Source organism: Ceratotherium simum, chromosome 7 (genome assembly GCF_057802395.1).
Source record: "Ceratotherium simum simum isolate JZ-2026a chromosome 7, ASM5780239v1, whole genome shotgun sequence".
NCBI lineage: Eukaryota > Metazoa > Chordata > Mammalia > Perissodactyla > Rhinocerotidae > Ceratotherium > Ceratotherium simum.
Genome location: NC_141906.1, coordinates 48,132,939 through 48,159,819, shown reverse-complemented (window position 1 = coordinate 48,159,819; position 26,881 = coordinate 48,132,939). Strand labels below are relative to the sequence as shown.

The 26,881-nt window shown below is 44.5% G+C and overlaps 1 protein-coding gene across 2 annotated transcripts in view; it reads right to left on the bottom strand.

Moving 5' to 3' along the window:
• AMOTL1 (angiomotin like 1) overlaps positions 1-26,881 on the bottom strand; it is a 133,031-nt gene that overhangs the window by 100,569 nt on the left and 5,581 nt on the right. The window contains exon 2 of one of the 2 annotated variants that reach the window (XM_014785239.2): positions 20,871-20,921. In XM_014785239.2, the coding sequence (XP_014640725.1) occupies positions 20,871-20,921 (51 nt within the window). Of the gene's footprint in view, positions 1-20,870; positions 21,307-26,881 lie in introns of those variants that run through there. The other variant, XM_087433610.1, reaches the window with a different exon arrangement.

Here is a 26,881-nt window from a genome sequence, read left to right as displayed (position 1 = left end):
ATGTTGCAGATTCTCCCCCACCTCTTAAATCAGCTGTACTAAGTAACACTAGTCACTCACTCTATTATACTCGGCAGACCTCTGGAGCCTTGATCTGGGGACCTGCAACCCACCCCCACCATAACATTTCTTCCTAGCTTTCAGGGGCCGGCTCTGTTGCTCAGAGGATGAGAGGCCAGGTCATAGCGCAGTTGCTGCGGAAGATGTTAACAGGAGAGTCAGTGCATACCAGCCTCTTATCTTGTGCTCCTCTCCTCTTTGCCTTCTCACTAGGCCAGGATTCCTTCAGCGATTCCTGCCTGGATTGTGGCAATGGCCTAACTAGTCTGTCAGCAGTCTTACTCCTCCAGTCAATCCTGGTGGGTTGTGTGCCCTTCTGATTCCAGTCTATTCTGATTCCCATGAGGGCTAGCTCAGGAACCTCTCCTCTCAAAATAATGCCCAAATGCAGTAATTTAGCACTTATTTACCAAATACCTACACTATTTAAAGTCAGCTATCCTAGTACTTGAGGGCACACAAAAGAAATAAACAGCAGCTAACCAGCCCTTCAAGGATTTATTATCTATTTAAGAAGATAAGATATGCAAACAGAAAACAAGAAAGCAACAAGGCAGGAGATCAAGCCGATGCCTGAAAAAGAGGGAGAGAAGGTCTGACTACAGGCAGGAGGGAGAGCTTGAAGGGTGGTGGAGCTCAGAGGCAGCCAGCATTTGTATGAATGTAGTATAGACTGGAGAAGAGGTAATGGATAGAAAAAGGAGGGAAAGAAGGAAGGAAACTAACACTTATTTATTGCCCCCATTAGATACCATACTATATCCTAGGAAGCAGCAGAATTTACCAGTTACAAGCATCCACTGAAACAAAACAGGCATGGGTTGAGTCACAGTGCAGCCACTTACCATCTGTGTGACCTTGGGCAGGTCACCTAACTTCTCTAAGCCTCAGTTTCCTCATTTGCAAGATGATGAAAATAGCACCAAGCTTCACAAGATGGTTGTAAGGATTGAATAAAGTAACAAATGTAAAATACTAAACACAATGTCTATAAGTGCTCAAACATACATTTGCTAATATTATTTCAACCAACCCTCCAATAGCCCTGTGAGATAGGGAGAATCTGGGAAATAGTTGCAGGAAGCAATGATATGTGAGGTTGGGGCAACGGAGATGGAAAGGAAGAGAGAGATACTATGTAGGTACCAAATCTTTGAAGATACCAAATCTTTGAAGATACCAAATACAATGAAGAAAGATACCAAATCTTTGAAGCAAGATTTTACTCTTTTCATTGACTAAATTGCTATCCTGGGAGAAAGAACAAAATAATCAAGTTAACCCAGATTTTGAGCCTGGGTCATAGGAAGCATGGAACATTCTTAGAAGAATGGGTCATTGGACCAATAATGGAAGAAGCAGAGTTGGGGGAGCAGGGGGGAACTGGTCTCAGAAAGATGTTGAGAGACTTACTGTCCTCTGGGCAAAAGGAAATAAGGAACAAGAGCCTGCATGAGAATCGAGAACAGAAGTGTACACAAAAAAAGCGGTGGAGGGGCTGGCCCCGTGGCTTAGCGGTTAAGTGTGCGCTCCACTGCTGGCAGCCCGGGTTCGGATCCCGGGTGCGCACCGACGCACCGCTTCTCCGGCCATGCTGAGGCCGCGTCCCACATACAGCAACTAGAAGGATGTGCAACTATGACATACAACTATCTACTGGGGCTTTGGGGGGAAATAAAATAAATAAATAAAATCTTTAAAGAAAAAAAAAAAGTGGTGGAGTTGTGAAGACCAGTTTACCTGGAGAATGTCCACAATGAAAAATTAGGGAAAGGAGGAGGAAGAAGAGGAAGAAGCTGGGGAAGGCATGGAAGCCAGAGGAAGTTTTAAGAAGATGGTCCCTCTATCAAATGCCACAGATTCCTAGACTTCTGATGAAATGATAGGCACAGCTTGTGGGCTCAAGAATATTCCGGTTCAATCAGGTGGACCTAGCCCAGACTCTTCACACTGATACCAAGAGATAATTTAAGAGTCAAACGCATGGCAGCACAGGCAGAAAGTACTCCTGGAGACCAATTTTTCCCCTCCATGCACCTTAATTTCCTCAACTATTAATAATCACTACATCAAATATAGAAAATGAATAATCTTCTACATCAAATATATCTGCATCTATTGTTCAGGAACTAAGGCCTGAGGAAAAGACTTGGGATTAGTAAGAGGTCATCAATAACATGTGACGGTATATTCAGTCGGAGATTCCAACGTATGGTTGGGATCAAATAGAAACAAGGTATGTTGACAATAAAAACTGAATGCAGCTTTACTAGCAGACAGGTGGTGAAGCAGTCAGCCTCTGTGTTTTCTTTGGATCCATATACTCATTCTAAAGGTCAGCATCCTTTCTAAAGCCACCCAAGTTGTCTTTTACTCACCCCTAGGAGAGTTAAGGTGATGGAACAATGTCAGTGCTCTTAGGGACAGCTCAGAGGACAGTCTTTAACTCCAAACAGGGCAGGTTCAGGACGTTCCAGACAAGCACAGAGGCCGGGAGAAGAGGGAGGTAACAGAGGCATCCAAGTAGAGGAGAAGGAGCATGGCCTTTAGAGTAAGTCCTGGGTTCTGGTCCTGGTTCCACCTATTTCCAGCTATGAGGAGTAACCAAGCCTCAGCTTCCTCCTCTGTAAAATGGGAATGATTAGACTTACTCCATAGGCTTATTGTAAGGATTAAATTAGATAATACATGCCAAGTGCTGGGCACATCATAGGAATTCAGTAAAAGAAACCCTTCCCTTCTCCTCCAGTGATCTGAAATACCAAGGAATTTAAATTCTCTATTAAATTACAAATCTCCTTCCCACTCACTCTTCTTCTTAGCACGCACCTAAACACACCCTTAGAGTCGTTATCAGCTGCTACTTTGACTGGGATGGGCCCTAAGAATGGGTCTGAGCTTGCTAGGAGGGAAACGACAAATGGCAAAAGAAGAGTGGACAGGCATGATGACGAAAGGGACAGCTACTGCACAGCATCTCCCAGGACAGGCCACACCACAATTAGTAGTTCTCAGTTAATGACTGTGGAATGAACAACGCAATGACTGAATGCAGCCAGGCTGTATGAATCAAAATGCTTGTTTTGCTTCCAGAACATGTAAGGATATTTTTTAAGCCCAAGTTCTATAGTGCTTTCCAAAGTGTGATTTATAAACCAAAGAGTGTAAAAATTTTAATTCCTGCTCTCCCCATCTCCAAATCGTAGAGATTCAGAATCTGTAAGGGTAGAGTCCCAGAATGCACTAGAAGTGACTCGTGGCAGACTGAAGTGTGAGGGCCACCAGACTACGGTCTCCGACTAGCTCACTGGAGTTACCGTGTTCTTGTGATCCTGCTTCAGAAGTATTTACTACATCAGATCTTAATATGATAAAGACCTATTAGAGGTTAAAAACAAGGCATGTGGGAGCACAGAGGAGTGACTGACTTTGCACAGGGGAAAAAGCAATCCGAGTACTGAGAGGAGGGGGACATTACTAGCAGGAGCATGGACCCAGGAAAGGAAGGCACACATTGCCTGCTTCTCAACACTTTTCTTTTGAACCTCCTCTTCTTTTCATAAACATAAAATGGTGACACCAACCCCAGATTTGATAAACCCTTATATTTTCACCAGGCTAGAAGATGTTTTCCAAGCTTTTCTTTCAGTCCTCTGTTTTACAACGACAACAGTTGTATCTTTTTTCCTGCTTGTTTTCAAATATGAAATAATGTTCTCGAATAAGCTTTTTCACACGGCACATGCCTCCTCTGGAGATTCTGACACGGGCCCTGCCCCCTTCTTGCAAACTGTTGACAGGAGCAAAATTCAGGGACTATGGGAGTGCCTAAAGTGGAGGGTGCGGGGAAAATATTGGTGTGAGGAGAGGGAGGGGCAAGGGATGAGCCTGGGCCAAGCCAGACTGACTAAGAATGGAAGAGTGAAAAACAAAGAGGAAGATGTGAAGGGCAAGTGGAAGATACATCAGGTGAGACACCTCTGCAGTTCTGGAAATATCAGGTAACTTAGTGATGAGGAAACCACTCCTAGGAGGAATTAAACGTTCTATAGCAGAATAGGTCATTTGGAAACACTGCTCCATTTGAAGCTTACCCAAGGACTCTGTTGATTATGAAAAAAATTTCCCAACCAATATTAAGTACGTACCTACTAAGGGCCGGGCTCCGAGCTACCATCCTACACAGGTGTTTGGCTCAATTAGTAAGTTATGGATCTGAGGCCTGTTTGCCTGGATGTTTTTAGCTTCACACCCAGAGTGACACACCAGTCTCTTCTTGTCTCATGGCTTTCTCCTGTGAGCATATTACCTAATACGTGCTAAACACATAATTTGATCTATATAAAACACAAGAAACAGAGGGTAGATATGATCTTAGACCAAACAGCTAAGGAGGAAGAGTAGAGACAATGGCCCCAAACAAGCCTGGCGTCAGATACTGACTGAGACACTGAGTAGCTGTGAATATAGAGAGTCTGCATGTCGCAGGTATTTAATAAATGATAATCATTTAAATTATTATTTGCTACTATTACTACAGAAACCTTGGGAGTATTGAAAGCTCATACTTTTTGGTCAATTGGTTATTTCAGGGTTCCTCAACCTTGGCACTATTGACATTTGGGGCTGAGAGCTCTCTGTTGTGAGGGACTGCCCTGTGCATTGTAGGATGTTTAACAGCATCCCTGGCCTCTACCCACTACATGCCAGTAGCAACACCCCCAACCCCACCCCAAGTTGCAGCAACTAATTTTGCCTCCAGACATTACCATGGGGCAAAATTGCCCCCAGTTGAGAGTCACTGAGTTAGTTGAGTAATTGATGTTGCTCAGTTTACAGGCTCCCAAGCTTCTATGTTGATCATTCCACTGAGTTGTTGGGTGAATCCAGCTGCATACTAATAAGAGGAAACCTTGGTTTTCTTCATCCTATGGTATATTATACTGTGGTAATTTCTTCCTTCTCTTTTCATGAACAAAAAACTAATCATGTTTTACTCTCTTATTTCCAACGATGATACAGATATATGGGTTTTTTTCTAAAACCGGAATCATACTGAGTTTCTAAAACAACAGCAACATAAAATCACTATTAAAAACAAGAATGGTCATAATTACTGGAGATAACTTATATCAGAATGTTCATACTTAAGATCCCTTGTAGTCACCATTCTGAAAAAGATGCTCAGGTGTTCTATTCTTAAAACATGTCCTTTTGTTCATAGCTAGAAAGAACAGTGAGAAAAATGGCCCATCCGTAACCTATACAGCAGTTCTAGTTCTTCTCTTTCTATAACATGCACTAAAGACCAGCATGTCTTGTACTTTAAATGCCAAACACAGAGAAGAGAGGAAGTTCTCACCATTCCTAATGGCTCTAGCTGCTCTGGATGGTTCAATTCACACACACAAAAAAGTTGTTTTACAGCATAAACTCAGAGTGTGGAGAGGACGTAAAATTCACATCTTAAAAGTTCTGTAAGTTATCCACCCAGAAATCAGAAAATATTTTTTTGTGTGTCAGTGATAGATCCAGCATAACAATAATAGAACAGAGATTTCAGAAAAGTCCAAGGTAAAGAGGGGAATAATTAGAAAAAAATTACATCCTAAACAGAAGGATTAACTGAAAGCACAATAGAGTTTGAGAGAAGGCAGAGCTATGTGAGACCTGCAATGGTTCATTCATTCATTCATTGTATCATTCATTCAAAAAATATTATCAATTACACTAAATAATAAGCCACACATTCCACTAGGTGCAGGAACACCCTGGTATGGGCTCTGCCTTACTAAAATGTATATAAATAAATGTATAATTACAAATTGGTCCACATATGATGAAGAAAAGGAGCAGAGTGCAATAACAGAGACTAACAAGGGCGAAGGGTAGCTACTTACAGAGGGTGGAAAGGAAAGGCTTCTCCAAGATGGTGATATTTAAATAGAGTCACTTTAAGAAGAGGGGGCTAGAAGAGCATTCCAGCTGAGCAAACACACATGCAAAGATCATGAAGCAGGAAAGGGCTCAATGAGGTGAGGAACTTAGAGGAGGCAAAGGGAGAGAGGACCTTCAGGTATCCTGTACTGAGGATCCAGGGATGGCCCAGGAAGGGTTCCTTAGGAATGTTACTAGGCTCCTTTACCCAGTGTCTTGGAACAGGCCCTTCCTAGCCAGCCTTTATGATGGGAGGTATATACAACATGACTTTCAAATTAAGTGGAAGAGAGAAAAGGAAAATCATAAAATAACCAATTCAGGATAAATAATAAAAGGATTAAATGGAAACAACCTGAAAGTAAACTCCACAGTCTTTGTATGTGGTCAATATCTATCCTAAAGATTGAGTATCTCTAGAGGCTTCACTGGAGTCCTATTGAAAACAGGGAAAGACCCAGCATCCTCAGGGCCATTAGGGCAGTGTTCTTAAACTTTAGCTGCCCCAGAGTCACCTGAAGAGCTTGTTAGACTGCTGGGTCCCCCTCCAGAGTTTCTGACTCAGTAGTCAGGGTAGGGCCCAAGAATTGTATTTCTAACAAGTTCCCAGATGATGCTGATGCTGCTGGTCCACAGACCACACTTTGAGAACCACTGGTTTAGGACATTTGGGGACCTACATTTCTACGCACTCAGAATCCCAACCTAAATGAGGAAACAGGCAAGAGATATTATAAGAGAAGGATGATCAAAACCCAGTTTTCTGTCTTGAACTAGCATGTGCGGAGTAGTGTCTCCTCTGTGCCAGGCGATTTCATACATTATCTCATTTCATCAGCACACACTACCCTGCAAGGTAGGTATTATTACCCATGTTTTACACATGATGAAAAGAAGCTAGGTGAGGTGATGTGAATTTCCCGAGATCACATGACTAATGAGTGACAGAGCCAGGATTCAAGCCTGTTTGTCAGAGCAGAGCTCTTGCTCTTAACCACTATGCTGTGTGGCCCTCAAGCACGCAGTCCCTCCTCCCAGCTCGGTGGGACAGGAGAGATGCAACCCTGACTCCAGACCTTACTGCTCCACTGGACAGCATTCTGATGCCTGGCCCTAGCGCAGTTAGAGATGGATCAGACAGTTTCCACAGACTCCTGGCGGCTGTAAGGGACCTGAACTTGATACAAAGTTCTTGCCTTTCCTTACAGGATGGAGTAAGATCTATTAAGCCTCCACAAAAGCACTCTGCTAGGCATGTTACATACATTCTCTCTAAACCACCAGAGATGGGTTTCAGTCTGTGGTGGGCAGTTAAGTATTTTACAACACAGGCTTAGGAGTCAGATGGGCCTGGGATCAACTACCCCTCTGCCACTTATTATTTACATGACTTGGCTAAATTACTTAACTTTACGAAAGCTCAGTTTTTCCTCTTTTCATAAGTATTAGTAACAATAGTGTCCACCTCAAAGGGGTGTGAGAAACGCATAAGTCAATTACATATAAAGCTCTCAGTATAGTGCTTAGCACACAGCACAGGCTCCATAAATATTAGCTATTATTACTAACCTGCTATCCATTTTCTTTCAAAAGATGGTCATTTTAGAGAAGTTTTAATTATTGCTGTGCTAGAATGTGCTAGACAGTTTCTTTTTGTTTACATTTGCGGAGCTTTGGAATATTTACGTGGTAGATCCAGGAAATATGAATGATGGGCGTCTTGATTTGAGCCTCCCTCACCCTAATTAAGAAAAACATCTCAAGATACCCTTATAGACAAAACAGGAAAAAATGGGCTAGATTAGGTATTTTAGGCAAATTAATAAATAATTAAACAACCATACCCCATAGGTATTGATTAATGGAGTGATATTAACCTGGGTGGGGAGGGTTGCAATCAAGGGGTCTGATGATCCCACTATACCAAGAACTGGTCAAGCTGTATGTGAGGTCATGTGCTCAGTTCGCAGAGCCAGGTTTTAAGGGAAACTTTCCTCAACTAGAAACTACTCAGCTGATGCAGAAACCGGAGCATATTAAGAAAGATACCTAGCATGGAGAAGAGAAGATTAAGATACAATTTGATAGCCATCTGCAAATATTTCAGGAGCTTTTAGAAAGGAGGAACAAACTTATTCCATATAACACTCTAAAACATTGTTTTTCAAATGGTAGTTGGCAATCCATTAGTGAAAATCAACTGACTAGGTTAACCAGCATTTTAAATAAATAAAATAGGGGCTGGCCCGGTGGCGCAAGCGGTTAAGGGCGCATGCTCCGCTGCAGTGGCCAGGGGTTCGCCAGTTTGGATCTCGGGCGCACCAACGCACTGCTTGTCAAGCCATGCTGTGGCGGCGTCCCACATAAAGTGGAGGAAGACCGGCATGGATGTTAGCCCAGGGCCAGTCTTCCTCAGCGAAAAAAAACAAGAGGAGGATTGGCAGATGTTAGCACAAGGCTGATCTTCCTCACACAATAAATAAATAAATAAATAAATAAATAAATAAATAAATAAATAAATAAAATAGGGCATAATAGAAAATATCAGATGCAGCCAACCCACTAAGAGTAATTGCTATTCCATGAAACTTCTGTTTTAGTTATATTTAAATTAAAATTTGTATGTGTGAGTATAGATGTAAAATGTATCCTTCTGTTGGATCACAGTAAAAAAAATGTTTGAAAGCTCTAGAGGGCAAAACAAGGACAAGTGGCTGCAATAAACAGGAAGTCAGGTTTCAGCTCCCTATGAAGAAACTGTTATAATAATGATCACTGTATAACAATAAACCAGGTTTCTCAGGAGGCAGAACCCCCTGCCCCATACATACAACACCCTCTCTGAGGATAATCTGGCACAGGCTGAGTGACCATGCCCCGGGAGGGCACTGGGTATTCACTCCCATGAGGACACTAAGATGCTGTGACTCTCCAAAACAGCGTAGGTCAGACCTGAGCTTCTGTTAAAGAGAGAATGGAGAAAATCAGAACCTCAATAGCCAGACTCTAGAAGCCATGTAGCCTATCCAGGAGAAGGACTGTCCTGTTTATATAGTAAACAAAATGAAGCATGCACCAAATCCCTGAAGTTGTTTAGGATTTCTGCTGTAGGAAGGGTTAATTTCCAACATCCATTTTCTGACTGAGGTGATAAAATTACCCACCCATCAGCAATCAGGTCTCTTTGATGTAAGCACCTAAATGGAGTCTGCTGGGGACTGAATAGCTGGTGACAGGAACTGAGCCAGGTTTTAGCACACCCCCTACCAGAGCAAGCTAAAATCCAATGCAAAGAGCAGAGCATCCCTAGACGCTGCTTCCACACTCAGGGCTGCCAGGTAAAACACATGACACCAGCTCGATTAGAATTTCAGATGAGCAACAAAATTTTTTTAGTCTAGTATGCTCCAGGATTCCAGGGGATATATGTATACTAAAAAAGAAAAAAATCCTTTGCTGTTTATCTGAAATTCAAATTTAATTGGGTATTCTTTATTTTTGTTTGCTAATTCTGACAAACATCCGCCTACACTGGGTTATGTCCCTGTACCTGCGTTAGAGGATTCCTCAGTCTCTCATTTGGTAAACAGTATGGAACGTCAGCTCCAGGGAGCTGATAGTAGTAAACAGCAATAACGATGATGATCATGGAAAAAGGAGTGAAATCCAAGTGAGCAAGGTGTCACAGCTGTGTCCCACTGAACCCCACCGAGTCAAATTTAAGGGCCTTTTAAGAGAGGGACAAACAGACTCTATGAGGCATCAAGACAGGCACAGCATTTGAGGAAGGAGTTAATAGGTACAGCCCCACTTTTTAGTTTCCACGCTAAATTGCGCTTGTACGAGGGAGAAGATCCAGCTTCACTTAGCTGCACTGCATTATTCAGCACCCATTACACAGACCCGAGAGAAGGAGCTCACTGGGGCTGCCGCCAGCTGCTCTCAGACAGACATGCTACTGTTCATGCCCTGAACCTTTGCTCTTGCAGGTCATGCTGTGAAGCATGCATCTCCTCCAGGAAGCCTGCCTGGCCTCCCCTTGACCTCCATGACTGACTCAGGATCCTCTTCTCTGGGGTCCTATGCCCCTCCTTGCATACCTCCCTTAGAACACTCACCATCATCATAATAATTGCAACCACCCATGGAGTGTCAACTATATGCTAAGCACTTTGCATAAATTATCTCATTTAATCCCTCCCAATAACCCTATACAGTAGGTATTTGCATTCCCATATCACAGATGAGGAAACTCAGGCCCAGTCAAAAGTACCCATTAGCCTGGAGGAGCCAGAGCTCCACATTGCAAATTCTTTTGTTAATCGGTCTTTCTCCCCAAGTTAGGCTATCAGTTCTTTGAGGGAAGGACTGTGTCTCACTCACTTTCATGTCCCCAAGCCTAGCTTGCAGTATGTGGCAAACTGTAGGCATGTAAACAGGTCAGCCCCTAGTTTGCAGTCAAATAGACCTGGTTGCAAATTATGGTTCTGCCAAAAATCTGTCACTGAGAATCAGGAGTTTGGCTTCTAGAAACTTGCTCTGGAATTGAGGATGGTGGCTGAGAATCCTAGCAGTAGAGAAGAACAGAGCTGGATTCAAGCTCCAGCTCTACCACTTTCCAGGTGTGACCCGGCAAGTTATTTAACTCATCTAAGCTTCAGTTCCCCATCTGTAAAAGGAGGGGAATGATAGTACCTGCCTCACAGGATTGTTTTGAGATGACTGACATAAAGTTATTACCAAGATACCTAAGACAGTCATGCGCCGCATGATGACGCTTCAGTCAATGACGGACCGCATGTATGACAATGGTCCCATGAGATTAGTACCATGTAGCCTAGGTGTGTAGTAGGCTATGCCATCTAGGTTTGTGTAAGTACACTCTACGATGTTCATACAATGACAAAATCGCCTAACGACGCATTTCTCAGAAAGTATCCCTGTCGTTAAGCAACACGTGACAGTACATGGAAAGCACTCAACAAACATTAGCTCCTTTTATTACAATGCATTTAATAATGCCATTTGAACTGGAGTAAATAAATTTTGGCTAACTACTGGCATAAGTATCATAAGTTTTAGATACAGTTTTTATTCAAGAGATCAGAGATAGGAAAAATAAACCCCATCCTGTAAATAATTGGGGGGAAATTTATTTCCAAAGATTTATTCAAAGGAGAATTTAATCTTTTTAGTATTTACACAGCACTGAAAGAGTTCCCAAAAAAGGGAAGAAATATCTATGAGAAGACTGGGAGTGAAGAATCAAGGCTACCATATTCAGTTGTATAGCTGTTCACTGCACGAGGGTGCTGAGCTAAAGGAGTGAGGCAGGCAGGGGTGGAGGGCTGAAATCTAGCTTCCACTCTACTCCCTAAGCCGGGAACAGTGTTTCTGCTCTTCATCCACTTAGAGGGGATGCTTTTTTTCTCATCCGCTCTAAGGCACTATTTGGGCAGTGGTGGCTGGCTTTGCTCTTTTGTAGTTGATTCCTTTTTCCCTTTTCCTTCAGTATCACTAGATGAACAGAATAGGGTAGGAGAAATAGCATGGGGTTCAGGGAGGGAAGACAACCTTGAAAGTGATGAGAGAAGAGGCAGAAGGCGGGAAAAAAGGAAAGCAGTAAAATCAGGATAACATTTATTAGATGCCGGTCAGGTGTCAGGCTCTGTTCTAAGTGCTTTAGATGCGCTAACCCATTTAATCCCAGTTACACTCCCACACGACAAGGGGAACCACTGGAGGCAGAGGCAGCAGTGGTCACACGAGGTTAACCCACACAAGAGGCTGACAGGGACATAAAACTGCCTGCCACGCTCCTTCCATAGCAAATGTTCAGAATTTGGAGTCCTTCTTTTGAGTTTGGGGGGAAAAATAGCTTTTAGAGCCAAAAAGGAAATATCTTTATAAAAGGAAGAGATAGTCAAAGTTCTCTAGCTGGCCAACCGTAAGAGCCACAATAATGGACACTTTTTTTTGGTCAACAGCCAATAAAGGGCAAACCCTTGGGAGACAGAAACAGAGAAACCCTGGCAGGTTACTCATCCCAGCAGTAGACATTTGTCATTCAGTCCCACTTCATTCCCCAACTTTCCATAGGGTTCATCTCCGAACAGGTTCTGCACCCACAGGTCCCTTCTCCATCGTATTAAGAACCTGAAGTTTCCATAAAATATTTACTGTTGAACAGTGACCTGAAAGCAGCTCCAGTGTCCACGCTTCCAGTAGTCTTAAAAAAACCCTTTGAGAAGAGGTTGAAAATAAATCTTGCTACCAGGTGGTCAGTAATCTTGCCAACTCTGGATTTGGGGATACAAAAGTCACAGGGAGAGAGAATTACACAGAGATAAATATATATACATATTTGACATTAAAATACATAACCACACGTGTGCCATGATGATGAATGTCCATTTCTAGCAATCCTGTAAGGAGTGTGTTTCAGCAGGCACAGACAGCTAGAGACAGCAAAACCATCCCTAAACATCTGTTTCCCCCATTTTACCAAGGAGCATCCTTTTTTTGAATTTGACCTGTTCCATTTTTTGGCAGGGGGCCCTGTAAAGGCAAGCATTGCCTTATCTGTCCATTTTCCAACTTAAACAGGAAAAGGAAGGAGGGAGCAAGAGGAGGAAGCCAGGGGTGAGGAGACTGACGTAGGGAAACTGAGGCAGAGATGGGGGGCAGAGACAGGAAGTGAGAAGAGGGGAGAAAAGAGGAAAGAGGAAGGGATAAGAGAGAGCAACAAGACATACCAAATAAATTTAATGTGTCCACCCAAGGCAAGACTGATTTGAGAGAAACAAAAACAAACAAGCATATTCCAGAATGATTACCCAGTAAGAACGTGACCCAGAAACCATAATCATAGTATTCTTGAAGAGATCAAGCTGGTTATTTAACAGTCTGTAGACCCTGGTAGTCCCTAACAATTGATGAAATATCATCGCTCCTAGGTCGTTGTGCTTGTGTTTAATATTCAGGAATGACTGAACACAGTCTTAAACATCTCTAGTAAAAACACCTCTTTGGCAAGGACAATGCCCTCTCCATTTTCCTGTGTGCATGTATTTTATCCCATTATTCCATATCTCCTTCCTTGATCTTTTTTCTTTTTTTAGCCAAGGTAGATAACCATTTATCTGGAATTTACTGTCAGTTTCCCCTTCCTACTCTATTCTCTCTTCCAACCACAACACGCTGAGATAAAATTTCACCTCCTGGGCAATGCGTAGTATCGCTTCACAATCAGTCTTCAGGGGAGTGGTGATTAATTTCACACCCCAGCCTGAGTCCCCTGCCCTCAGCTATTCTTTCAGATTCTTCTCCAGGCTTCGACTGCCCTGCCCCAAATTCTGCTGCTGCAAAGGTTTAGTTGTCTTTAGAAACAGCATCAGCACCATCAGGAAACCATAAGAGGTTTCCTGTCCTAGGGCCTCTGTGCTGCAATACAGAACAGGAAGAATAGGAAGGGAATGAAGGAAGCTAGGAGGAGTTTTTCTGGTTGTTGCTTCAGATCCCATTATGGAAAATTCCTTTGGACCATATTGATCATTATTTGGTGGTCTAAAGAAAAAATATATGTATATATAGCTTTGAGCACCTACTAACCATTCATTTATTCAATGAATATGTACTGAACAGCCATATACTGTACTGTCAGGCCTAGTGCTAGATAATTGTTACATAATTTATTTTATTCAACCCACAACCAAATCTCCCCGGGAGGGCAACTTGTATATTTTCCTCCCCAGGAAACTGAGATTGGCTCTGGAGCCAGAGATTATATTTTGAATCTCAGCTTTGCCTCTAACTAGCTGTGCGACATTGGACAGATTATTTAACCTCTCTGAGCCTCTGTTTCCTCCAACATAAAGTGAAAATAATTCTTTCTGCCTCACTGAGTTGTTCTGAGGATGAAATGAGCTGATATACCCAACAAGATCAATATGGAAGAGATGAGCTGAGCAGATTTAGGGAACTATAACAATGGTGAACTATTCTGTGATTGTTTTGTTGGAGCCAGGAGGCCAGACCACACCCCGGCGGTAGGGTGAGGTTTCCTGCGAAGGGAATTGAATTTTCCACTGTCAATCATCCTGAGAAAAAGTTAAACTGGAGTGAAAACTCCCTCCCTGGCAGAAGCTCTGTTCAGGGTTGGTGGCGGAGAAAGGCAGGACAGATAGGCTTCCAAGGGTGGAGAGATCTGGGTGGATCCAGGGTTGGGGTGAATGGCCCCGGCCATTTGGAGGCCAGCTCATAGGTGGGTAGGTAGTCAACCTGGTCCCAGACCCTCGGTGGGTCTGGACTTGTGTAGTAATAAGAAGGACCTGGGCCCACTCTGCGGCTGAAAGTGTACACAGGAAAGTGGTGTCCTCGTCCCTGTGGCCAGCACAAGGTAGGACACTGGGAAATCAGGCAGCCTCCCAGCAAGCAAAGGCCAAGCCTCCAGGTGCTGGTGTGCAGCAGCAGCGATACCCAACGTCCAGTGGCCACCGGTTTCTGGAGAAAAGAGGATATGGAGCGGTTATCTTGGTGTCCCCGGGCATCAGTAAGGTGTATCTGAATTCCAGCTCCCCAGGCAAAAGGCCAGAGCAGCTATAACTGACTCTGCATGCAAACAAGACTCCTGAGAATTCTTGGACATAAAATTGGAGAGTAGCCTTAAAGGAAGACTTGATTTCTTAGTAACATGGACAGGCAAAGCCTCAGATATCATTAGATTTGGGGGTGCCAATGTGAGGGACATGATTTAAACCCAAGCCGGGAAGCTGGGTCCACTGTCGACGCATGTGAAGTGCCCGGCACAGAGGAGGTAAATTACAAGCCTAGTACCTTTCTCCTTATTCATCCCTGTATAATGGGAGGGGGAAGAAACTTTGGATGCAGCATACATTTGCCTTGGAACAGAGTTGTTCACAACTCTTGAGTCTTGATGAATCCTCCTAACAGAAGGTAGGGAAGAGGAGATGAGTGGCAATATTATTTAATTTATATGTCAAAAATTAAAATTTTCAGAAGGTTTTGACCACAGCTGAAGGTATCAGGCATGAAAACATAGTAAACATTTATTGGTGGTTACTCTATTTGAGCATTCCTCCTAAAACGCATTTACTCCTCACCACCATGGTCTGAGGCTGGTACTATTATCATCCCCATCATATCAGTCAGGGCCCTATCAGGAAAGCGAAGGCATGCTCGAAAGGAGGGACTGAAGAGAGTCTGATGAAGGGACTGCTGACGAAAGTCTGATGGACAGGGTTAAGGGAAAACAAAGGATGATGAAACACCCTGGGGCTAGCCACAGCTGCTACCACCCCTAAGCCAGAAGGGGAGGTTCCAGAATCCAGCAAGACCTGATGCTCTAGGAGAGGGCCACACTAGAGGAGCTGTGGTCTTCAAGAGAATAATATAGCCATGTTATCCCACAGCCTGACGGGAAGGGAATAAATACCCTGACATCTTTCTTTCCATCCTCCCATATCCTGCCAGTGCCTCTCAGTGGCCAAATCCAACTAGAAGGCGGATGATACATTCCAAAAGGTAACTTTTCCAGGGCACAGAGCAGAGTGGCGAAGGGTGGTAGGTGGCTCTGAAAGAGCATCAGAAATAGCCGGCACATGATTTCACAGATTAGGAAATGGAGATACAGATTAAGTAATTTGCCCAAGGTCACAAAGCAAATATGACTCCAAGTCCATGCTCTTAACCACTAAGACATGCTTCCTCTAACTAGTTAAAAAAGATTACTAATTGTCCAGCACTTCTTTCTCCCTGCACCCTATCCAATGGTTCTTCTGCCAATAGACTCCACCTAACCCCCACCCAAATTTCCCAGCCTTCTTGGAGCTAGGTGTGGCCATATGACTGAGGTTCAGGCCAAAGGAATGTAAATGAAATGATGTGCACAGGTTTCAGGCTGAGCCCTCTCCACTTTCCTTCTCTCTTTCCTATAGAGTGGAATGTGGATGTGAGGGTGGGATCTGAAGCAGCCATCTTAGACTACTGCGTGGAAGCTACCTTTGAGGACATCAGAGCACCTGAAACTACCACAGCAACACCGGACTGCTTATGCTCTAAGCGAAAGAGAAACTAACTTGTTTCTTGTTTAAGTTACCGTCATTTTAGCCTCTGTTATAGGAGCCAAACTAGTATCCTAAATATTACAGAGACCAAGCACCTACATGGCCAGGATGTGGCTCAGTCATTGTGGTTTGAGCAATAAGGGAAATATGACTGATAAGACTGGAAGTGATCACCAATGGACGTGTTCTCCTCTTCTTGCTGGCATCCTACTAGACTACATTTCCCAGCCTCCTTCCATCGGGGCGAGGCTATGGGACTAGTTCTCACCTTTGGAATATGAAGGGTCGTGAGTATGTCACCTCCAGGCTGAGAAAATCAAGAGTAAGCATACCTTTTTCTTGCTCACTTTATTCACTTATCTGCCAAATGGATGCAGAGGGTCCAGTGAAGGAAGCTGACGGTCTAGAAGCTGGTGGAGCCAGGGCATGGAGGAAGCCTGGGGCTCTCAATGACCACATGGAGGACAGCCCTCTGACAACCCAACACCAGAATACAACAAAGCGAGAAACACTGGCTTCCTGGTGTTAAGCCACTGACATTTGGGTTTGTTTGTTACAGCAGTCAGCCTATCCTGATTAAGTCTATACTTACAAGCTGCTGCACTCTGACAGATGTAAAGACTATTATCCAGCACTGAAATCATGTTTCATATTTTAGGACGGCTGGCAAACATTTTAGTTACTATTTTAAAGAAGTAACACAAATGTTATTTATTCTAATAAAGCCCATACATCCTGCTTGAATGAGGAAGGCAAGAATAGCACAAGATAACCCTTTCTCATGGTACGCAGGCCCTCGGGGGAGTTAGCCCTGGTGGCTCCCAAGAATGCTATTCTCATGAGCACTCCTTTCTGACCCCCAGAGGGAAGTTCACAGGGTCTGAGCACAAAGAACAGCAATTGAGCTCACTGAGGCATGCCAGAGGGTCCAGCAACCCCAAAGGCAGGCAATGAGGAAAAGTTAAGGAAACAAGGGACCAGTCTGCTTTCGGATGGTGAGAGTGGACTCCCCCCACCCTCATTCTTTCTAATGTTCAAATTTTCTAAAATAAGCATGTATTACTATTATACTAAAAAAATGGTTTTAAAACTTCAATTTTTAAGAAAGATAGAAAATAAAGTAGATAAGCCTAAGGAATGAAAAAAGGAGAGAAATATAGGTCACAGGTCAAAGGATTGAGTCCCTAAAGCACTGTTACTACCAGCAGAGGGGCCAATCTTAGAGATACATAACTACGAAAAGACAAAGCATCTGAGGGGTGACTCCCTCACTCACCTGTGCAACAAGCATTAACTGAAGATTTACGTGTGCCAGGCACTGTGCTGGCTGCTAGACCGACACAGAAGAATGAGGTGGCCACAATCTAGTGCAGTAGCTCACAACCTTGGCTACACATTGAAATCACTTGAGATATGAGTTAAAAAAACACACACACTGATGCTTGGGTCCACACTCCAGGGATTCTGATATAATTGGTCAGGGTTAGGACCTGGTCTCAGGACGTTTAACAGCTCCCCTGATTCCAATGTGCAGGGTTGAGAACCACTAGAAGGACATGACACATGGGCTTAGGGTTAAAGGATGGGTAGGAGCCAGCCAGGGGAGGAAGGGAGATGGGGGAGGAAGGGCATGCAGGCAAAGGGAACAGAGCTGAATCTAGAGGATTCCTCACTAGTTCAATATAACTAGAACGTTATGGGGGTAGGGGTGACGCAGATCATGGTGGTCCTCCTATGCCAAACCAAATATCTATCCTCCTCCAGGTAGTGGGGCGTCTACAAAGGTTATTAGAGACGGGCAGACATGTCCACATCTGGGTTCACCCCAGCTCTCTAAGCATTCTTTCTCACCCCCTCAGATGGCCATCATTCTACCTATGGATGAGACTACAGAAAGGCTATGGAGGGGTGTGGGCTTTGCCTCCTTAGAAAATGGTACCACCAGAGGAGAGAGGACATATTTCTGTACTCTCCATCTTGGCAGCCTTCAATACAGCATCATCTAGAGATACACTCCTTTTCCTACTGCCTTTTCATAAATCCCTCTTCTGGTAACTTAATTTCATTATATGATCTTGCTGCAGCACTGAGAATAAGTCCCCCAAGGAGCTAGTTTTAGTTCATTTGGAGACAGATAAGAACATTTGGAGGTGAAATAGACTACCAATCATGCCACAACAAAGTAGTGGGATTGTCACCAAAGACCTGAGATGGAAAACAATTCCACATGCTGCTCCATGGACAAATCACTACATAATTAAATAGATCTGATCACCATTCCTGAGCATCTGTTTCTGGAGACTAGGTAAGTTGCAGAGAAATTTCTAGAAATAAAAATGGTTTGGGGTACTAGGTGGGACAACTGATAAGAGCTATTCCGTCCTTCATGCATGGGAGATTCGTGTCTTTCAAATGAAGAAGAATAATAAAACAACAGCAACAAACACTTCCTGAATACCCACACATACGACACACGGTGCTAGGACTTTACATACACCATTTACGACATCCATGCAAGGTCTCCAACTGGGTTGGTTGACCCGATGACTGAGGCTCAGAGCAGTTTAGTCTCCTGCCCAAGGTCACAAACTGGTGAAGCGATACAATTCAAACTAAGTTTTTATGACTTTCCTCTTCCTCTCCCTCTTCTCCAGGTCCCTTATATTCTGGCCAGGGGGTGAATCTCTCATCCCTGCTCCACAAAGAATGGGTGCTTGACAAGCTCATTACCTGCTGAAAAAGGCATTTTTCCCTCTTGTGTGTCTAAGAAAAGCACCTAAAACTATCATGACACTTTCCAAGGGAGAAATGCCATTTTCCTCTTTAACCTGACCTGAATAGCATGGAAACAACGCAGTCACATCCAGTGAGCTGCCCTGTCAGGAAGAGAATAACCCTTTGGAGACACCATGCCCCCAGACACCATGGCCATGAATGTAAATGATAAGTACCCACTAGCTATGGGCTTCCTTTGGCTTATGGCCCCTCACAGTATCTCAGGAGGCTAGAACTGGATGACACTTTAGAGGTCACCTGGCACAACCCCAGCTTTTCAAAGATGAGAAAACAGGCTAGTTAACATATTTACTAAGGACGCTAAAGCAGTGAGAACTCTGGTCTCAGACTCTCAGACTTGTGTTTTATATTCTCAATCATCCTACAATCCCAGAGCCCAGGAAGGAACCCCATGGTTCCTATTACTCTCGTCTCCTCATGAGAAACTGGGCTTTTACCACAGGGGAGCTGAAGAGAAAGAAGGTTGTTTTCTTATTCTCTACCACTAATTTAAGGGCTCCCCCCATTTATCAGTGCCTCAGCTGGGCAGTCCAGTCTGTTAGTCCCGGAGGTAGAGACGGAAATGAAAGAGGGTCAAACACCTGGGCCTTTCTGGCACATAAATCATTCTGTGAATGCAAACAATTTAGTAGTTATACAGGTGGTTTCTCAGAGCAAGGAATGCTCGTCCTGCCGCTGCTTATGCTTATCTATAATTTAAGAGGACCAAACAGCTTCTGTCACACTGTGGGCTTCCAAGGCTGGTGTCATTAATACACAATTATACACATGTGGAGCAGATCACCAAGAATCAGGCCTCTTAATAAACCACTTCACCCAAAGCTATGGTTTAGATGTCATTTTCATTTCCTAAAAGGATTCACCATAGTGTGCCTTTAAAAGCTAGTTTTGCTCATGCATTTAATTTATGATTCCATTTACAGAGATATGAACGCCTCACAACTTGTCAGAAACACATCTTCTGAATAAAACAAGGTACTTTTCCCTGCCTCAGAATGCCGTCCTTGATCTAGACCTATTCTGAGTGCCTAGCAATGGATGAAAGTCGTTGCTGAGGGGATATGTTACTTCAGGTGGGGTGGGACTTGATGAGGACATACATCCCAGGACAGAGAGGCTGACCAGAAAAAAGGCACCCAAGGCTGAGAATGTTACTATGGATAAACATTTTTAAACAGCTGTCATTTCATGGTAGGAAGGCAAGATTGTCAAGCTGGTGATAGGAGAACAGCAAGGACAGACTTGACAGCCCAGATTGTTAGCAGCTAAACTAAACCGGAGAATGAGAAAAAAGAAGAAGAAAAAAAGAAACCAAGCACTAAGCCACCAAGCGGAACTGGGTGGCAGAAATACTTGGAGGGATCCTGACAAGGCAAATTTCTTTCTCTTCACACAAGGAAGTCCGTCTCTGACAAGAGTGCGGAGGTTCACCCACCACAAATCTCCACTTAAAACGACAGGCACAGGAGGATGAAATGCCCTATTGCCAGACACCTACAGGCTGAATGAGGAATAGAAACCAGGCAGGGACACAGCTCCCAGATCCTGGAATTTAATTGCTAGACCGCCGTTTTTGCTTCTCGACTTCATTAAATTCAGGTTAAGGACTACCCACACGATGTCCTTCTCGTGCAAGGTACATGGCAAAGCAGAACCAGCCACCGCCGCGTCCTTCCAGGCAGGATGTGAGTGTGAATGCTTACAGAGACCCCAGGTCGGGAAGTTTGCTGTGCTGCGCTCCTCGGAGCAGCACCACTGACCTGGCCACACACATACCGCCCCCTCACACACACACATCTGACACTTTCCTCGCCACCTCAAAGCGCACGCGCTGAGAAAAGGCCAGTTCTCGCCGCGAAGAGAAGGTGCAGCCTAGGAAGTGTCCCCTGGCCCTTTCCTTCGGTCTCTCCGGCTGATTTCGTCTCGGCGCCCCCCAAACTCGCGGTTCTCAGGAGGAATTCCGAGAAGAAAAGGCAAAAGGGGCAGACTTACCTAACTCCTCTGAGCTGTAGGGCGCGGGAGAGGCTTCCACAAACTCACTGTCTGGAAGAAGAAGAAAAGCAGAAAACAAAAATAGAGTCGCAACCATTCAGGACGAATCGATTAAGCATCAGTTACCGCGCAGATCCCTTACAAAAGCGCGGGTTCCTCTCTCCCAGCGATCAGAATCCGGGAACCCGGGGCCACGCAGGGTTCGGGACGCCCGATGCCCCGGGGCTAAGAAATTGCCAAAGACAGTTGGGGAGCAATTCGGCCCAGAGACCGAACATCTTCCAGGCGCGAGCAGGTGCGCGCCAACTTTCCGCGGGTGCGACCCCACGGCTCCCAGTGCCTGGCGTGCCTGGCCGCGACCTCATCCTCTGCCCTCAGCCCTCGGGGAGCATCGCTGCCTCCGCCGGGCCTGGCACCGACCCTCCAGCACCGAGAAGCCCCAAAGTTTCCCAGCAGGTCCTGGAAGCCCAAAAGCGCGTGGCAGCAGCGGCGGCGGCGAGCACCCGCGCCCATCCAGCGAGGCGCCGGGCGCGCATCCCCGCCTCCCGTTGCTAGGCGACCGCGGCCGTCACGCTCTGCAGCAGCGCGCGCGCTGCCTCCCAACTCTCCGTTGGAGGGTGTCCTCCCTTCCCCCACTCCACCCTCTTTGACCGCTTATTAAAAATTAGAGCATAACCAATTCTAAAACGATTCCTGCTTTTTTGTATTACGTCTGCCCTACTCCGATGCTTGGGAAATCGTTTGTTCTGTGTTTCTCATGGGGAGATGCAGGATTTTCAAAGCTTGAATATGTCTTGCAGCGAGGGAGGAGGAGCTTCAAATGCCCCCCAACACACTCTTTCTTTTTGAACCTGAATTCTAACTCCAGTCCAAACAATATTTCCTCCCCTTAAGAGACCACCTGGTTCAAGGAGGAAAGGTGATATGTCTCCATTTCACAGGTAGGGAAACTGAGCCTCAGAAGTTAAGTAACTTATGGATGACTGCATAGCACTGTGATGGTGTGTGCGTGTGTGTGTGTGTGTGTGTGTGTGTGTCTGTCTGTCTGTCTGACTGAGGAGAGCAGAGCAGAGTTGAGCAGTTTCAAATACAGAATGTAGAAACAGAAGTTATGGTCGGAGAGGCCGAGCTGTAGGTCCTAAAGTAATTCATGTCAGTTTGTGGGAATCTCTCTCTCTGTGTCAGTGGCCTGAATAACTTGAGCAGATGCGTTATTATGTATTTTCCCCCAGGACTGACTGCTCTGCCTGGGAGAGCCCTGGGCTTTTGGAATGTGTTCCAGAGAGAGAGCCGCACCAATGCCAATGCCGGGAGGATTTCAGAGGAAGGAAGGAGCAAACATGGGAAATGGTTGTCCCTTCTCCTTCCTTGTCCCCGGAGACTGGATTCAACAGCCGGGGCAACCTCCTGGGAACCTTCTGTAGTCTCCAAGTGATCAGTTCACCAGCTGCAGGAGCCTGAGGGCCCCGGAGCTGTGCCAGTGTGCTGTAATTCTGTAAACACTCAGCCGTCTCTGGGTTTTCCACTGTCAGCTTTTGGTTTACAAATTACCTTGGAGGACAGAAAGAAGCCACTTTAGCCATCACTGCTCAGGGAGGAATGCCAGGGAAGCAGGGTGGGGCTGTCCTTCCCCACGGAAGCAGCCATTCTTGAGCTGCCTAGCCTATCCTCTCTATCTTCTACCCACCCTCCCATCCTCCCCCCAACTCCTGACCATCTGAGCTCCCAAATCCAAGTAAATGCGCTTGGGTGAATGTTTGCATGCATCACACCATCCCCTCCCACCTCTAGAATCCTCCCATTTGCCCTCCAGAATTCATGGTTCAACACCAACAAAATCCCCAATATCCTCAGCCTCTTCTCTGAATGTTGCTTTCAATTTCTTACTCTGATCAAAACCTGGCCCTCCTTAAAAATAACAGACCATATCACCCACCACTCCTACTTATTGCAGCCATCTACAGACTCTTGGGTTATTCCACCTCGTTCCTTGAAGATATTGGCATCTGGTTCACTGTCACTTTCCTCAGTACCATTCCTGTGATAATTCTTATTTCCGAATACACATAGTGGATTCTTCTCATACTCTGGTCTCCCAACTCTTCAACATCCTGTCCCTTCCTTGACCTCCTCCAACTATTCCAGTTTCCTGCTCTCAGAGTAACACCATTCATAATCTCAATGTCAGGCATTCTACTCTCCAGCTATCACTCCTACCTTTCCAGCATATTCTCTCTGTTATCCTAATGCAATGTCTCCTTGACCCTAACAGCACCTGTAATTTAATTATCCCATGACATTTTCTCAGTCCCTTACTCCCCTCATGACCTCCCTACCTCGTTTATCTACCTTAGTTTCCAGGTTTATTATTATCATTTCTCTTTTACATACACCTTCAAATTCATCTCTCTTTCTCTCTGTACTACTTACCTAAAAAAACCACAACCCTGATAAAATCAATTCTCCACCTTCTCTCTGCCAGCACCCAGATAAAAAATGGTTGGAGAAGCATACCATCATGCTGCCTGGTCTTATTTTCAATTCGTGACCGCAATCTCAAGTGGACCTTAGTGCAGCCCCACAATCTATATTTGCCTCGATTACTCACTCTCCTGCTTCTGTTACTATGGAGGAACCTCCTGTACTCCATCTAATGCCAAGTCCTCCATGTGGAACAGATCGTGTGCCCTCTCACCTGGCTTTTCCCCTTGCCTACCTAAATTAATGTTTTCCTCTGTCCTAGATCATTACCATCAGTATAAAGACATGCCACTATGTTCCTATCTTGAAAAAAAAAATCCTTCCTTAACCACCACTCTCAATTCTCAGTTGCCCTTTACAACAAAACTCATTAAAACAATTGTCTACACTCATTGTGTCCACTTCCTCCTTTTGCTCTTAAAGGCAAAACCAGGCTTCCAAAGTAGCTCTTGTCAAGGTCAAGACTGGCCTTGCCGTTGCCAGCTCTGATGGTCAGTTCTTGGTCCTAATAGGACCAACTTTTGACCTACTCATCCTATGAGTGGATGGGCTCAGATGGACTGTCTGCAGGATCCGTCTCCTCCATTTCCCCCTCATATCAAGAGAGAGCTAGCCTTTGTGTTCCAAGAAAGACAGTCTATAGAGGGCTCTGGGGTTAGCTAGACCTTGGTGCTAATACTAGCTCCACTATTAACTAGTAATTTCTGCCAGCCTCAGTTTTCTGCAAAAATGGAGATAATAATCAGACCTAACTCATGAGGTTGTGGTGAGAGTACAATAAACTAAATACACTTAGAGCCCCCACAAGGGAGACTGTCACATTGTGAAAATCAAGTAAATATGATTTATTATTGGATGGCATGCTCCTTTATAGCTGAGAAAAATGGGCTCTTTTCTTTCCTTTAACAACTTTGAGTTACTGAAAGGAGTCGCTAACCACAGAGTATGCTTCAAATTACAATATTTGAAGGGCAATATTACATTGTCTCCAACTTTTAGTTTGTGCTCTAAGAGTTGGCTTGAAAGTTGGTTACCTGGAGCTGGGAGCGGGTTTTCCCCTTAGGAAGAGTGTTGTAAATGTTCCCCCGCCTCCAGGTTCTGGAGACTGCCAAGCTGTTCTAACATACAACGGACTCTACTTCAATTTGTTCCTATAAATGGATGACTCGTAAGCCAAGAACTTTCCTTACAGCACCTTAGTTATTTGAATTTCCTAATCAACCAAAGGTTAATGGGAAAATATTTTTCTTGTTTCAGTGTTTGCTGTTGAAAATTTTTCTAAAATACATGATTCCAATTTTCCATCTTAGGAAGCAGAGCAGATCGAACAATAATATTTCCTGTTAATCAAACAAACATTTATGGGGAATTTACCATGCTTCCAGGACTGTGCTAGGAACTGCAGATACAAATGTGATCAGAACAGGTTCCTGCCCTCACGTCTCTCACCTTCTAACAAGGGGTTCCATGACAGAGGACCTTACTGAACCTCTGGCAGTGTCCAAAGTGCCTATCCGTACTCGACTTTTATAGGCTTCTTATAAAGAAGTGGTTCTGCTGGAGGATCACTGAGTTATAAAGGACAGTGCATGAGTTTATAGGTTGGAATCTCAGTGCTGTCAATAATTAGGGGGCAATCTCAGGGATGTTTCTAAACCTCTCAGAGCCTCAGTTTTCTGACAATAATACTAACTCATTGGATTGTCGAGAGAAGCAAAACTTGTGAAGAGTGAGACAGACCAAGCACGGTGCCTGGCACCCAGTGAGTGCTTAGTAAATGTTGCTTTCTCCCCCACATAGAGGGCTTGAGCTTGCCGGAGTCCCCTCTTTTGAATGTCCTGGGAGGAGACTGAGCCTCCTGCTGCCATAGCCCCTGCAGACAGGAAGAGGGAGTCTTTCCTTCTATTTCTAGGGCAGCAATTATTAGAGAGTGGGACATGGGCAGAAAGCGGCAAGGAGGAAATATTTCTGGGGCTCAGGGTAAAATATTTCTGGGACTCAGGTTTCCCATAGAAATAGATTACACAGGGGGCTAATGTCTCACGTCCACTCATACTATTGCCCTGCTACATCATGAGTTGAGCAGGTTTTTGGGACCTAGCCTGGGAACCCAACCCCTAGCTTTAATGTTCATATACATATATACACACATATACATATATATGTATATATATAATTATATAGTGTAATACAGTACACAATATATAATTCTAAATTAGTTTTACTATATAAGCAAATAGTATATGTTCAAAGTAAAGGAAAAAACAATATATAAAAATGTATAATTCTAAATTAATTTTTGTTAAATAAGCAAACAATATATTTCAAGGTAAAGGAAAAAACACTTAGTACAGATGAGTATAAAATGAAAAATGAAAGTCCTCTTTCCCATCCTATCCCAGTCTCCATCCCCAGACTGAAACACCATCCACAGCTTCTTGCGAGTCCCAGTAGAGATTTTTTTTTCAGGCATATTCAAACGTGTATATGAATTGTTTAAACAAGTTAGATATCATATTATAAATTCCAAATTAAAGGCAATAAGTTTCTAAATGTAATTTTGGTCAGCTCTAATCATAAGCTGGGGTGTGACTATTTTCTGTTTAGTAGGGCAAGAAAGTGTACAAAAAGCCACAGAAAAAAGTCTCATCAGCTATTAGAAAATAATAAAACTTTGAACAACATGTAGGCATTTGAAGGGTATATACTTCAGTTATCTGGAAAACTCCATCAGAACCCTTGTTCCTCGGTAAATGAAGTTTGGTTATATAGCAACATTGGATGTAACTCTAGGATCAAACGAATGCTTGGCTCTATTTCAGGAGCTAAGAGCTCTTAGCTCTTTGGGGGGCAGCTGGAAGAGAAGTTCTTAGCACAGTGCCCATCACAATATTCTGCTTACTGTGCAGAGACTGCAGGCCAGGGCCGGGCCCATGCCCGCAGCAGTCTGCCACCATGCCCTGGCCAGCTGCTGCTGCAGAGGTGGCAGGGCCTGCCTTGACTGCAGTCTCTGCTTGGAGGAAAGGCCACAGAGAGGGCCCCTGTTTCTGTCCCCAGCCGGCTTTTATGGGCTGCTTTGACTCCAGGGTCCTCAGGGGCTACACAGCTCCTTGGTCAGTGGAGAACGGGAGGAGATGGGGTTTCACACAGATGTGGCTTCTTCCTCCAAGAGATGGGTGAGGAGCTAAATGAAACATGGGGAGAAGCTTTTTTCAGCCAAGGTATGTCATCAATTCCCTTTGCAAGAAAGAGTTACACAAATGTCATAGTAACAAGTCAGAATGGTAGCCAGAGGATCTGTGCTAGGATCTGTGTCCAACTTTCCCAACCCCAACCCCTGGGATGTCACCTATTTCAAGCATGAGAGACAGAAAGATGTGGGCTGAGCCCTCCTGTCTTCCTCTCCTGCCCAGCACTGCCTTTTGCTCTTCTTCCCTGCAGGTAGCCTTCTGTCTCCTGGAGGCCTTCTGCTAGTTAACAGCAGAGCAGAGTGGAGAAGCAATGCCTGCCCCTCCTCCTCTCCTCTCCCT